Source organism: Scardinius erythrophthalmus, assembly GCF_964197995.2.
Source record: "Scardinius erythrophthalmus genome assembly, chromosome: 25".
NCBI lineage: Eukaryota > Metazoa > Chordata > Actinopteri > Cypriniformes > Leuciscidae > Scardinius > Scardinius erythrophthalmus.
The window spans coordinates 21,133,534-21,147,038 of NC_138245.1; the positions used below are offsets into that span (position 1 = coordinate 21,133,534).

The 13,505-nt window shown below is 37.6% G+C and overlaps 1 protein-coding gene across 1 annotated transcript; it reads left to right on the forward strand.

The window, feature by feature from the left end:
* Positions 1-853: 853 nt before the first annotated feature.
* On the forward strand, positions 854-13,485 carry top1a (DNA topoisomerase Ia). Its single transcript, XM_081358031.1, has 21 exons — positions 854-1,028; positions 1,431-1,455; positions 4,541-4,637; positions 4,874-4,994; positions 5,159-5,205; positions 5,995-6,084; positions 6,248-6,329; positions 6,432-6,529; positions 6,723-6,838; positions 7,209-7,330; positions 7,417-7,539; positions 7,631-7,818; positions 7,905-8,049; positions 8,789-8,932; positions 9,206-9,391; positions 10,341-10,409; positions 11,136-11,250; positions 11,345-11,472; positions 11,596-11,690; positions 11,800-11,949; positions 12,045-13,485. The coding sequence occupies exons 1-21, from the start codon at positions 996-998 to the stop codon at positions 12,145-12,147; spliced, it is 2,277 nt and encodes a 758-aa protein (XP_081214157.1). The 5' UTR covers positions 854-995; the 3' UTR covers positions 12,148-13,485.
* The last annotated feature ends 20 nt before the right edge of the window (positions 13,486-13,505 follow it).

Sequence of the window (13,505 nt, forward strand, 5' to 3'; positions counted from 1 at the left end):
TTAAGATAAATGTGTCCATTGAGAAGCACAGCATCATACTTTTTAGTGATCACACACACACACACACACACACACACACATACACTGTCTGGTTCGCTATTTTTGTGGGGACTCTCCATAGGTGTAATGATTTTTGTACAAACTGTATTTTCTATTCCCTAACACAAACCATATCCGTAAACCTATACCCTTCACAGAAAACTTTCTACATTTTTACATTTTCAAAAAAATATAACTTATGTTCATTAACCCATTTCTCTCGTGGGGACCGCTGGCTGGTCACCACAACGCAATATAAACCTACACACACACACACACACACACACACACACACACACACACACACACACACACACACAAAATGCCATTCAACAATAAGAGAGTCACTGAAACAAATACTTCTAAAATAACTGATCTGTTAAAATGACAACAACAACAAAAATCCACGAACACAACTTCTAAAGTCAGTGTATGGACATGTTAACTGTAAGAACTGCGAGTAATGTCGAGGCTGATGATTGAACTTGTTAAACCAATCAATGATATGCCAAAAGTTTCTTGATGCCTTATTACTTTAATATTCTAGAGTTTAAAAGTATAATAGCTAGCCATGTGACAGTCAACTTCATTCCATCAGAGAAGGCTTTGTAGCTAGAATTTTGTTGATCAAATGTTAAAAATGTATTGTTTATTACTATTATTATTATTGATAATAATAATTGTTTTAACAAGCCTCACTTCACTTGGTACCACGTGGCTCTTACCACCATAGTAAATGAGGGGTGACGTCACAGAGTGGAGCTGTATGGGAGGAGCCAGGGACAGGAATAACGCCTTTTTTATCCTTTTAAACGCGTCTGACATGCGCAGTGCTTTGAATTTCGGGCTTGGTCTGTTACACAACTGTGTCTTTCTTCATTCTGCCCACAGCTCCTCGCCGGCATTTTACTTTAACAGGCTTTTAACTGTGTTATTTTATAATAAGACACTTAGAAATGAGTGGGGACCATTCCCACAACGATTCCCAGGTAAAGTGTTTGTGATTTAACGTTGTCAGTTATTTTTTTTCTTTCTTGATGGTTTGTAGTCATTAGCTCGGCTGTTTAAATTCCATCCGCAGCGGCAGTTTTCCCCAAGCATGCTAAGCTAACAGGCACCAGAAGTCGGCTTTGAATTTAATAATTTTGTATTTTCAGCCCTTGCTATCTTCTGCCGCTTTTCTTACGTTAACGTCCACTAACAAATGCTTAATTTTGGGAATAAAAACTTTAAACAGTCCCCTGGCCTCCGCAGCGGTGGTGTTTAAACGCTGTTTTATGAACAGGCTTGTTAGCTTGTGCGCTAACTCCGACTAGCATCAAGTTGAAAGTTAGCAGCCTATTGACATGGCACGGTTTAACATTAACTTATACACCACTGTTTTTCCGCAGATCGAGTCGGGATCCAGATATAATGGTGAGTGGGACTTGTCTAATCACCACATTAAGATAAAACACATACGTTTACACATTTAACGTGATCGCTCAGCAGCTTGCCTGACGACCAGTTAGTTTTAAGGACAGAAATGGCGTCCCAGAGACTAAGTCCCCTCTCGCTCTCTGACAAGCGCCTATTGTTCACATTGAGCCCTTCTAAATCGTGTTTATACTGCTTTTAAATAAACGAAAAACGGCGATTTTGAAAGAGAAAGAGGTTTTTTGTCAGTTAATGTAGCTTGATCGTTTTTAGAGTTAGGAAAATGGTCAAACGGGGCTTGTGAAAGTGAGGGTTTGGGGGTTGAGGACTTAGTCTCTGCGCCATTTTCTTTTTCTCTGTCTAGCGGTCTGAATGTAGTGAACGTTAAGTGCACATCGACATGATTATGGAGGAGAAGGTTGGAGAAACGTGTGTGACCTGTTTCGAATCATCGCACGAAAATAAGCACTTGACCTCAAATACACTTTAATTCGATGAGATATCATGAAAAATGGACTTTACTATTTAAACATTAACTGTAATTATGCAGGTATTTAGTATCTATAAAACTCATCTTTTGTTGTGGTGTACTGTATTCTGTAATCTAATCTGCGTCAAAGGAACAGTCACAACCAGATTAAATGAATTTAAATGAGCCAGTAGTGTAGGATTTAGTTTTTTTGTACCTAAACCTGATTTCACACAACTGTCATTGGTGATCGCCTATTAGTTTGGTCATGCAGGTTCAAAACATGGCCAGTCAGAGAGCCTTTTTTTTTTTTTACTGACCTCTTTTTTTTTTTATTACCTCCAAAAGATCAGTGACTAATGAGAGTATTTCCTATTTCTATGCAGTTTAAAACTTTTTAGCATGACATGACAGGAAATTCCACTTAGGCACCAGACACTTGTTTCTTTTGTGTTATGCAATGCATTATAAGGGTGCTAACAAGTGCTTATTTAATAGACAAAAATGAAAACTCGTGATTTTAATTATTTTCATATTTCTGACACAAACATGTAAATGATAACCAGGTTTGTTATGCACTTTATTTCACAGGGCATCACTAAGATTTCTTCCACTGCCTATTATAAGTGCATTGATGTTAGTAGTTTAACGGTATAATTTTTATTCAAATTCAAATATTCAAGTTTCAATCTGGATTTCAAAACAAAACTGCTAACCTTAGTCAGTCATCATGCATTTTGATTGTACTTTGATAATTAATTTTGTTTTCCATTGGGGAATAATAGATACAACAATGAGGGTGGGTAAAGGATTTCTGCCACAGCGTTTTATCCACTTTTTATTTTCTGCAACTCACCTCAAATAAATGCTTTTTGAATATATTTTTCTTGCTACACTTAAATCCACACAGTCCATTCTTTGTGCATGATGCTTCTGGTAATCAATTTTGCTCTCCACTATAAGAGCATTTAGGATGTTTAACTGATGGCTGTGTTGATGCACGAGCTGCCTGTTTACACCATGTCATTCCATTGAGCGTCCACCAAGTGCTTGTCAGGGTTTGGGGATATATTAAAAAGCCATGCTCAGCCTTGGAAACAATAAAATGAGACCATATATTCAATAAAAGAGTGACACGATGTGTAGAATTTATTTCTAATTTTGTGTGTCTGCCCATACTTTACTACATTTGCATGCATGAGATATACCATAAACAATGTTATATATCTGGTATCATCTGGCAACTTTTTGAAATCTCACATGAGTAATGTGTGTTGAATCATCAATCTTAAATATATGTAGGGACTGTTTTTGCATTGGCCTAGCATGCACTAAATCTAAATCACTAATTGTTCATTTGCTGGTAATTTTAGTATATGCAGCTTTTCTTTTGCGTTTCCTTTGTTTGGTTCGCTCAATGCATTCACTTTAGTCAAAAGGCTTATTTCAGACTTCATTACTGACTGTGGATTTGCTTTTTGTAATGAAGCTTCAGCATGTAACAATTCTGCTGACAATGAACTTGTCCACTAGAGGGAACAGTTCACAAATAAGTTCTCCCACAGTCCCAGATGTGCATGTTTTGCTGAAGGGCAAAATGGACATGGTGAATGGTTGGCCCATAGTGAGTGTTTTTAAAACATGTAATTAGCACAAGGCTAAAATGTAACCCCACACTTATAGATGAATAATATGCCTGAACAGGAGTTCTTGTGAGGATGCATATCTAGAGGTAGAGGAAGGTTTGTCGCATTTGGTAATGCGCTCATGCGTACTGTAGAAGATAAAGGATTTGATTTCACGTCCTAACTGAGCACTCCTGTCCCTCTTAATGCTTGAATGCACCCTACTGTAACATGAGGTTCATTGTTTCTCTGTGCTCTTAAAGGATGACATTTAAGTTTGTTTGGATTCTGAAGCCTCGTATAATTCCCGTTCTTTCTTTTGGTCCTCGCGATAGAAAGGGAGATCGTTTTGCTTTTGCCTTTTGGGAAGCCTGTTACAAAACACCTCCAGCTTTCTCACTGTCCGACACAGTGTCAGTAGGATAATGCCTGGCTCTCTTGTTGTTACCCAATCCAGCCTACCAACCTACACATTTCCTAAAGCAATAGTCCTCTCAAAGTAAACAGTCTTAGCTGAACCCTGCGAAGAATGGCGTGTCTATAAACACCATGCATAGCTGAGAGTGAAAACTGGACACTTCACCTCAAGAGGTAAAGTGCCAAAATCTACAAGGTGTGATTAATGTGTCTGCAGTAGGTCAGCAAGGACAACCCAAAATGTGTCATGATGTTCTTATTTCAAACCAGTTGTCTGTAAATGGTCTTCAGCATTTGACCATTCTCAAATGGATTTCTCATTTAGGTGTGAGCAAAATTATCCGACGTGGTGTTTGCAGGTTATTCTTTGCCTCGTTTTTGTTTGTGAACACCTAAAGCACCAGAAAAATGTCAATGTAGAGGACTGTTTGATTTGTAATTCTTTTGAACGCTTTCTAACCCCCAGTTTTGCTTTTGAATCTGTCTTTCCTGTTCCAGGGACATACTTTTGTTGCCAGGTGTTCGTGGCCTTTTGAATGTGCTACATAAAATTTCTTAATTTCTTTGTTGGCAGATTCTCACAAACACAAAGATAAATACAAGGACAAAGAACACAGACACAAGGACCACAAGAAAGACAAAGAACGTGAGAAATCAAAGTACAGCAACAGGTATGACGTCACTTTTATTCTACATTAGATATATAGGCGGTTTATAGCCCAGTTTGCTCTTTATGGAGTGTGTTTGATAAGCAGGGTGTGGCCTTTAGTGTTCAGACCACAGGAAGGAATGTTGGCTTTACTGCAACTTCCTTTGTAAACACTATCATCTATTTGGAGCTGATTTTGTTGATGGACCAGACCATTGTGGCAATTAGATCACGACATGTTTTATTGCGTTTTGGCAGCGAACACAGGGACTCCTCAGATAAAAAGCACAGAGATAAAGATAAAGAGAGGCTGAAACTCAAAGATGGATCCTCAGACAAGCAGAAGGACAAACACAAAGAGAAGAAAAAGGAGGAACGGGTGGGCAGAATCCTCTAACTTTTACATCGCAGCATTTTTATCTGACCTGAATCCTCTGGCTATGGAGGAGCTGTAAATAGTCTTTTATGAATCACACAATTTTGAATGCTTTTATTGACCGCTTTCTCTCTCTTTTTTTTATCCTCCGTTTTCTTTCTCAAAAGTCTTTTGATGGCAAGCCCAAAAAAGAGAGGGAGAATGGATTTGCAAGGTGAGTGAGAATCCTAAATCTGACGTAAATGATGCAACTGTAGCCAATAGAGTAGATGGTCATTTTAAAGTGGTCATCATATCACAACTTTTTTTTGACATGACTGGTTCAGAAAAGTTTGTACTAAAATAAGCCACACAAAACAACCCTCTACAATGCGAGTAAATTACTCGCATATGCGACTAAATCTTCACAAGCTTCAAATCTTCTAGTAATAGTGTTATCTTAATATCCTAAGTCCTGAGTCCTAAGTTTAGTTAAAATGACAAATATGCATTCATACGTGGTTACCATGTTTTAGTTCTAATTACTATAATTTGGAACTATTGTATATATTGTGTGTATATTTAGTTTATAATACCAGTCTGGCGAGTAAACTAAAACTTTTTCCAGCCAATGGCGATTCTACTTCCAAGGTGTGCGTAAAGGGTTGCAAAAGATCCTACTTAAATGATCAGCAATCTTGGTATACATAAACTTCATCTGCCAATATTGGGACTTATTCAGCTGCTACATACACCAGTGTTGGCAAACTTTTTAGACCGTATTATTACTCGTGAACTTCTGTTTTGTATAATAGTATCTATACTGCTTCCTCTGAACACTGAGTTTTGTTTATCTTAAAAGATTAAAGAAAATTGTTTCCTCATATGATCCCTTTAAGCCCTATGGCATGGTTGTAATCACATAATTCAAAACATGAATTTATCTTGAGACAATTTAAATGGGTTCTCAGTTTTGATCACATGAGCAAGAAAACAAATAATGAGTGTCTCATCCTTTATACAGCCCTTTAATTAAGTCTGAACCTGAGAATGATGACTTCTACCACTCTCCTAAACACGAGAAGTCTCTGAAGAGAGAACGCGATGATGATGAGTAAGTGTTCGCAGGCCATTTTAAACTAACTGTAAACACAAATACATTGATTCTTTGTTTATAACATTAAGCTTTTGAGCAAATAGGAAGTGATTATACGGTAACAAAGGTGTTGAGTGCCAGACCATTTAAACAAAAAGAAATGTTTTAATTATTCCTTCAGTGCTGAGTTCAAGCCCAAAAAGATTAAAACCGAGGATGACAGAAGTGAAAAGAAGGCAAAGAAACGGAAACAGGTAGAAGAGGTATGTTTAAGGCGTTGGCTTATCTCTCCAAGTTGGACTTTTCAAGAATGTTTTTTATTTTATTTTTAACACTGATAATTTGAATCTTCTGTTTTGCCATAGGACATAAAGCCCAAAAAGAAGACAAAAGACAAGAAAGGAGAAGTTGCCACAGATGGCAAGAAAAAAGCAAAAAAGGAGCCAGAAGATAAGTGGAAATGGTTAGTCTCACATCCTCTCATGGTCAAGTAATTGTAGTCTGACTCCTCGTCTTGAGTCTGTTTTGATTTTATTCTGAGATATGGTGCAGATCACAAATGTCCTTGTTCCAGCACTTTGGAGGGCCATTGTGGTTGACTGTATTGGGATGTTGGTCAACTACCTTCCATTTATGTGTTTTTTCATACCATTTAGGTGGGAGGAAGAGAGGTACACAGATGGCGTGAAATGGAAATTTTTGGAACACAAAGGACCCGTCTTTGCACCTCCATATGACCCTATTCCCAGCAATGTCAAGTTCTATTATGACGGTACGTACTTATGACGTTCTTTTAACGACTCAATGGCAGTGTGTGAGGTGGGTAGACCATCCTGTTCTGGAGTTATTCTAATTGGATGGCCATCAAAACTGTCGGGAGAAGCAGATGTTGGTTTGTGTAAACTTCAAATGTTTTAAACAACTCTTTTCCTTTTAGTTTGGGTGGAGTCTTTTGCAATATACTAATGGAACAAAATCACAGTGTGTTCAAAAGTTCTTGACAATGGATATCTTCAGTAATTGGCTTTGTATTAGAAAGGTTCAGATGCTGAGGCTTTAGTAACACTGAATGATCTTGATGAAAAGATGGATTTAGCTCTTTTTGCAGCTGTCCTGAACCTGCTTTTATGGTCTGTCACCAGGTAAACATATGAAACTCAGCCCTGGGGCAGAGGAGGTGGCCACCTTCTTTGCCAAAATGTTGGACCATGAGTACACCACCAAGGATATATTTCGGAAAAACTTCTTCAAAGATTGGAGGAAGGTAATGTTGCCATGCTGTCATCCTCCCTTCTTGCTTTTTAAAAGGTGTGTGACTTTTATTAATCTTGCATGATCTTGTCATTTTAGGAAATGACGTCTGAAGAGAAATCCAAAATCTCAGATCTGAATAAGTGTGACTTTTCTGAAATGAGCGAATATTTCAAAGCTCAATCCGAAGCCAGGAAGGCCATGACTAAGGAAGAGAAACTGGTAAAATTAAACATCAAAATACCAAAGTAATTGTTGGTAAAATATCGGGGTGTTTTGTCTCGATTCAAACTTTGTTTTTTTCCACCTAAAGAAAATTAAAGAGGAGAATGAGCGCCTTCTGCAGGAGTATGGCTTCTGTGTTATGGACAATCACAAAGAGCGCATTGCCAACTTCCGTATTGAGCCTCCAGGCTTGTTCCGTGGCAGAGGTGACCATCCCAAAATGGGCATGCTGAAGCGTCGTATCCGACCTGAAGACATTATCGTTAACTGCAGCAAGTAAGGAGCATTCATCACAGTGCAGCAACAGCCCATCTGCTGAGATTTTTTTTTTTTTTTTTGTAATCCTATGCTTCTCATTGTAGGGACTCAAAACATCCTAAACCACCTCCCGGGACGAAGTGGAAGGAGGTGCGTCATGACAACAAGGTGACGTGGCTGGTGTCCTGGACTGAGAATATTCAAGGCTCTATCAAATACATCATGCTGAATCCCAGTTCAAGAATTAAGGTAAATTATAACATTTGAATAGAATTAGGATTTCAGTAGCACTGACTTTGATTTGTTCTATACATTTCAATATGTATATTATACATTCAGATGTACACTACCGTTGAATTTTTTTTTCATTTTTTTCAGATTTAATTTTTTTTTACGTTTTGAAAATAATTTTCTTATGCTCGCCAAGTCCGCATTTATTTGCTCAAAAAAAGATAATATTGTGAAATAAAGTTTGTCTATTCGGCAGCCATTACTCCAGTAATCAGTGCCACATGATCCTACAAGTATCATTTCTTTCCAATGTAGAAAACTTTTGTGCTGCATAATATTTTTATGGAATTTTTTTTTTTTTTTTTTTTTAATTTTTGAATTGAAAAGAATATTCAGAAAAGGCAGAACAGTATTTCTTTGAGCTCTCTTGAAAAAAATTACATCTTCACTACTGCTTATCAATTTAATGCATCCTTGCTGAAATTTAAGTAAGGTTTTCAGTAACAATTCCTTAAAAAAAAAAAAACTTAGTGATCCCAAACTTTTGTGCAGTAGTATATATTGGTATAATCAGCCTTTTTTTAATTTATTGTTTAGATTGAAATTTCAGAATTTTTTAGGGTGTTTTATTTTTAAATAGACAAAATGGCGTAGATTTCAGCCATTTTAAATATCAGACATAATGTGAAAGTATTTATTGACTTACATGAATTATCGGATTATAATATCAGTGCGTCCCTTGTTGTATTTCTTGCAGGGAGAGAAGGATTGGCAGAAATATGAAACAGCTCGTCGGTTGAAAAAGTGTGTGGAGCGAATCCGTTCGCAATACCGTGAAGACTGGAAATCAAAAGAGATGAGGATCAGACAACGTGCTGTTGCTCTTTACTTCATTGACAAGGTTTGCATTGCTTAGATCAATGTAACATCCTTCACTTAAAGCTCATGACCCTGAAAGTATGTGATGAATAGGTTCATTCAGATGTACTCTATAAAAGCTCTTAAAGCATTTGGTACATTTAAAAAAAGATTGTCCATGGTCGACCATGTTAATGCGAGGTTTGTAATATCTTTTTGAGCTAAAAGCAGAAGTTGAAAAGCAGAACTGTGTTCTACCTTTCCTTTTTTCTGATTATCATATCATACCTTTCTACCTTTTTCCTTTTTGCTGTAGCTGGCTCTGAGAGCAGGTAATGAAAAGGAGGAAGGAGAGACCGCTGACACGGTGGGCTGCTGCTCACTTAGAGTGGAACATCTATCTCTCCATCAAGAGATGGACGGCCAGGAGTTTGTCGTGGAGTTCGACTTCCTCGGTAAAGACTCCATTAGATACTACAACAAAGTCCCTGTTGAGAAGAGGGTAAGTGTTTTTTTTTTTATATTTATTTTCTCTCTCGTTCTTCTCTATTACATTTTCTACATTCCGAACAATGCTTTAAGGCATCATAGGAAGGCAAATTTTAGGTGAACCATAAGGCAGCTTCACATGTATCCTTCACATAAAAAGTGAGCTTTTTGTGCTCTACAAGAATCAATCAATCTATCTATCCTAAATGTTGATTTATAAGTTCTTGAAAAGATTATGCAGAGGCTCTTTTGTGGTGTGCAGTTTGCTTATGTAGGGCGTTCCAAATCAGTCACTTGTAAGGTTTTTTCAGTTAGGATGCTGCCTGAGGCATCTCATTAGGTTTTTGGTACTCAGCTAATATATCCAAAAATCTGCAGCCTGTGCCATTACACCAAAAAGTCCACTCGTATCATTCTTCAGCAACTTCACCGGTTACTAAACGCATGCAATAAAGTTCTAATTACAGTTTTTAATGCTCGTCATGGGATATTGAACTGAAGTGATTCATTTTTATGCCGTTGTGCACACTCTTTGAACCTCCGTTGCCAAGATATTAACTAAGTTTTGATTGTCCTTCATGGGCATTAGATGCTTCTAGGTGCCTATAGACTTGGGAGTGCTTTTCTTCAGCATCTGTGAAGTTTTGTCCCCCCATATTTGAATTGTTAAACCAATGTTGATTGCTTCTCATACTGCAGTCATCAATTCATGCCAGTTGCTCTTTCCAATCCACTTTTTTGTATTTTGTTGTCTGTCAGAAGTTTTTGTTTTGCTTTTTTTTTGTTAGTCTTTTGTACATCGCAAGTGTCCTTGGGTTTGTGAAAGGCGCTTTATAAATCAAATGTGTGCTTCACCAATTTACTGTGCCATGTTCAAATGAAAACTCCTTATCTGAGTGCTATTGATTAGCAGTTGTGTGTTGGTTCTGCCTTTTGTGAAAATCCCATTTAAAATGTTACAGGTTTTCAAAAATCTCCAGCTGTTCATGGAGGACAAGGAGCCGGAGGATGATCTCTTCGATCGTCTCAATGTAAGCGGCCTTTTTCACCAGTCTGTTCATTGCTTAGAATACCACGTAAAATGCTTATGCTAAATGCATAAAGGTTAAAGGTTTAGTTCACCCAAAAATGAAAATTCTATCAATGTTGTTCCAACCCCTTCAGACTTTCGTTCATCTTCGGAACACAAATTAAGATTTTTCTGATGAAATCTGAGAGCTGGCTCAATCCTTCATAGGCTGCTAGGTAATCTAGATATCTAGGTAATCGATATCCAGAAAAGTTAGTAAAGACATCGTTAAAATAGTCCAAGTGACTACAGTGGCTCAACCTTAAATTTATCAAGCGACGAGAATACTTTTTGTGCGCAGAAATAATGACTTTAACTATTTTTTTCATTCACACAGAAGAAAATGAATAGTTGAATAAAGTCATTATTTTTGTTTGTTTTTTGCGCACAAAAAGTATTCTCGTCACTTGATAAACTTAAGATTGAGCCACTGTAGTCACTTGGACTAACTTTTCTGGGATGGCAGATATAGATTACCTAGCAGCCTATGAAGGAGTGAGCCAGCTCTCAGATTTCATCAAAAATATCTTAATTTGTGTTCCGAAGATGAACGAAAGTCTTACAGGGTTGGAACAACATGAGGGTAAGTAATTACTGACAGAATTTTCATTTTTGCGTGAACCCTTCTTAAACCCTAAACCTTTAAGACCAACATCCTCAATTGTAAAATGACTTTCCTCTATTGCAGACATCGATTTTGAACAAGCATCTTCAGGAGTTGATGGATGGCCTTACGGCTAAAGTGTTCCGTACTTACAACGCCTCCATCACACTGCAGCAGCAGCTGAGCGAACTCACAAACTGTAAGTTCCATTCACTGTAGATAAAGAATTAGATTGGGGTGAGTTACCAGAAATGAACAAAATGTGACTTAAGTTTATTATTAATTGTTTTTAGCGGAAGAAAATGTTCCTGCGAAAATCCTCTCCTACAATCGGGCCAACCGAGCAGTAGCCATCCTGTGTAACCACCAGAGGGCACCACCCAAGACGTTTGAGAAGTCCATGCAAAATCTTCAGACAAAGGTATGAGACGTTTGTGACCTTGTCCTCGTTGTCTTTAGGCTGGTATTTTTTTTTGTTAGTGCAGGGTCTGTTGGACCATCTAAATGTTTGCCTTTCCTGCATTCACTTGTTCATTAAAACCAGATTGACGCAAAGAAGGAACAGCTTGCTGATGCTAAAAGAGAACTGAAAAGTGCCAAGGCTGACGCCAAAGTACGCAGAGATGAGAAATCCAAGAAGTGAGTGTCAAAATATTTGCTTGAAGGGCGCCCAACTGAATTTGGCCCCTCTTTGTGCGTTTGTATATGATTGTGTGCTGCTTTAATGTTGATGGTTTTGGCAACCCAGGGCCGTGGAGACCAAGAAGAAAGCCGTGCAGAGGGTCGAGGAGCAGCTGATGAAGCTGGAGGTACAAGCCACTGACCGGGAGGAAAACAAGCAGATTGCCCTGGGTACCTCCAAGCTCAACTACCTGGACCCACGCATCTCAGTAGCTTGGTGAGATGACGTTTTCGTAGGTTGTGCAGTAAAAGCCTTGAGGATTTATGGCCCTTTTTAATTTTGACGTCTTGTTTCTTTTTATTTCCTTCCAGGTGCAAGAAGTTTGATATCCCCATAGAAAAGATCTACAACAAAACTCAGCGTGAGAAATTTGCCTGGGCTATCGACATGGCTGAAAAAGACTTTGAATTTTAAATCCTCTTTGCGATTTTACTTTTCCCTCCACCCATTCTTTTTTTTTTTATAATTCTTTTAGTCTAAGTGATTTCCGGCAGGATGTGAAACGAGCATAGTGTCGAGAGGAGGCCTGAATGCCATGATTTGGGTGACTGATTTTTATTTTATTTTTTTTAGGCTGTGACCTGTAATCTTGTAGGTTTTATTGGGTCGTTCTTTTAAGAATGAAGTATGGAGAGTCTGTATGCAAGGTTGCATGGTCTTTAAGCCATGAACTGGAAAATCAGTGGCTGACCTATTGAACACTTTTACTGTCTCACTCCCCTTCCATCTCTGGACGAAGGGGCCCAAGGATGTCTGAACTATGAACTTGCGTGGTCCGATAGCTACTGTATTCAACTACAAATTGCTTTGTGGATCATTTCATTTTTAGTTTTGCTGTATTTTTAGCCCTCCTGTATTAATAATGAATTCTATATTTTAATAGAAGATTAAAAAAAAAAAAATCAAAGAATTGCTTAAGTACACCCACACGCCTTTTTAGGAGAAGAAATGTGTACACCAGGTGTGATATTTTATGGGAAATATGACCATGTAAAGCTGTGTGTTTGAGTGAGTGTTACATGAACTGTTCACTTTTAAACTGGAGTTGGAACTCTTGTGTAAACTATATCCAGACCACAAAGTAGGATGCTTGGATGAGCTACAGGGGATTACAGCTTCAGCTATTATTTCCTTAAACATGCAGAATGTGAATTGCTTTTGTTTTTTAACAGCGTATATTATCAGGGTCTTGTTTCCGGTGTAAATGTGAACCAATTTACCCATCCCCCCTCCCACCCCCACACACACACCTTTTTGTCTCCAGTATCCTACAGATTGTCTTCATGGCTTTGAGTCTCCATCTGGTTTTAACTTAATGTGTAATGACTGTTTCCATAAGATAAAAAAGAAGAAAAAAACCTGTATCTGTTACTTGAAGATATCACTATTAGGATGTATTATTTCAGGGTATGGCAAAAGGTTTTTTTTTTTTTTTTTTTTTTTTTTTTTTTTTTGCTGAAGGGTATGTGAGGGAAATCAACTTTGCCAAAAACAAAAGTCTGTGTTCTGATTTTAATCTGTTTTATTTTGTAATTGTTTTAAGATTTAAGGATAGACTTATTTTAACATTAACTTGAACAGAATCTTTATTTTGTTTTCCACTCCAGTCTGGAAAGAAATGTTAGTGACAGCCATGTAACTTTTTTTCCAACTTATCAAGCTCATGCCATAACCTCTGATCATGTTTTTTTGTTTGTTTTTTGTTTTGCTCATTTGTAGGTTATTTAAAAATAAAACCCTACAACATGATTTATACGTGGTTTTCAAAGAAA

Bases quoted from the DNA above. Each gene is read 5' to 3' on its own strand.
- top1a (XM_081358031.1), top strand. From the start codon at position 996: ATGAGTGGGGACCATTCCCACAACGATTCCCAG. The intron at 4,638-4,873 runs GTATGACGTCAC...GCGTTTTGGCAG, and splicing joins AAATCAAAGTACAGCAACAG to CGAACACAGGGACTCCTCAG. The intron at 7,540-7,630 runs GTAAAATTAAAC...TTCCACCTAAAG, and splicing joins TGACTAAGGAAGAGAAACTG to AAAATTAAAGAGGAGAATGA.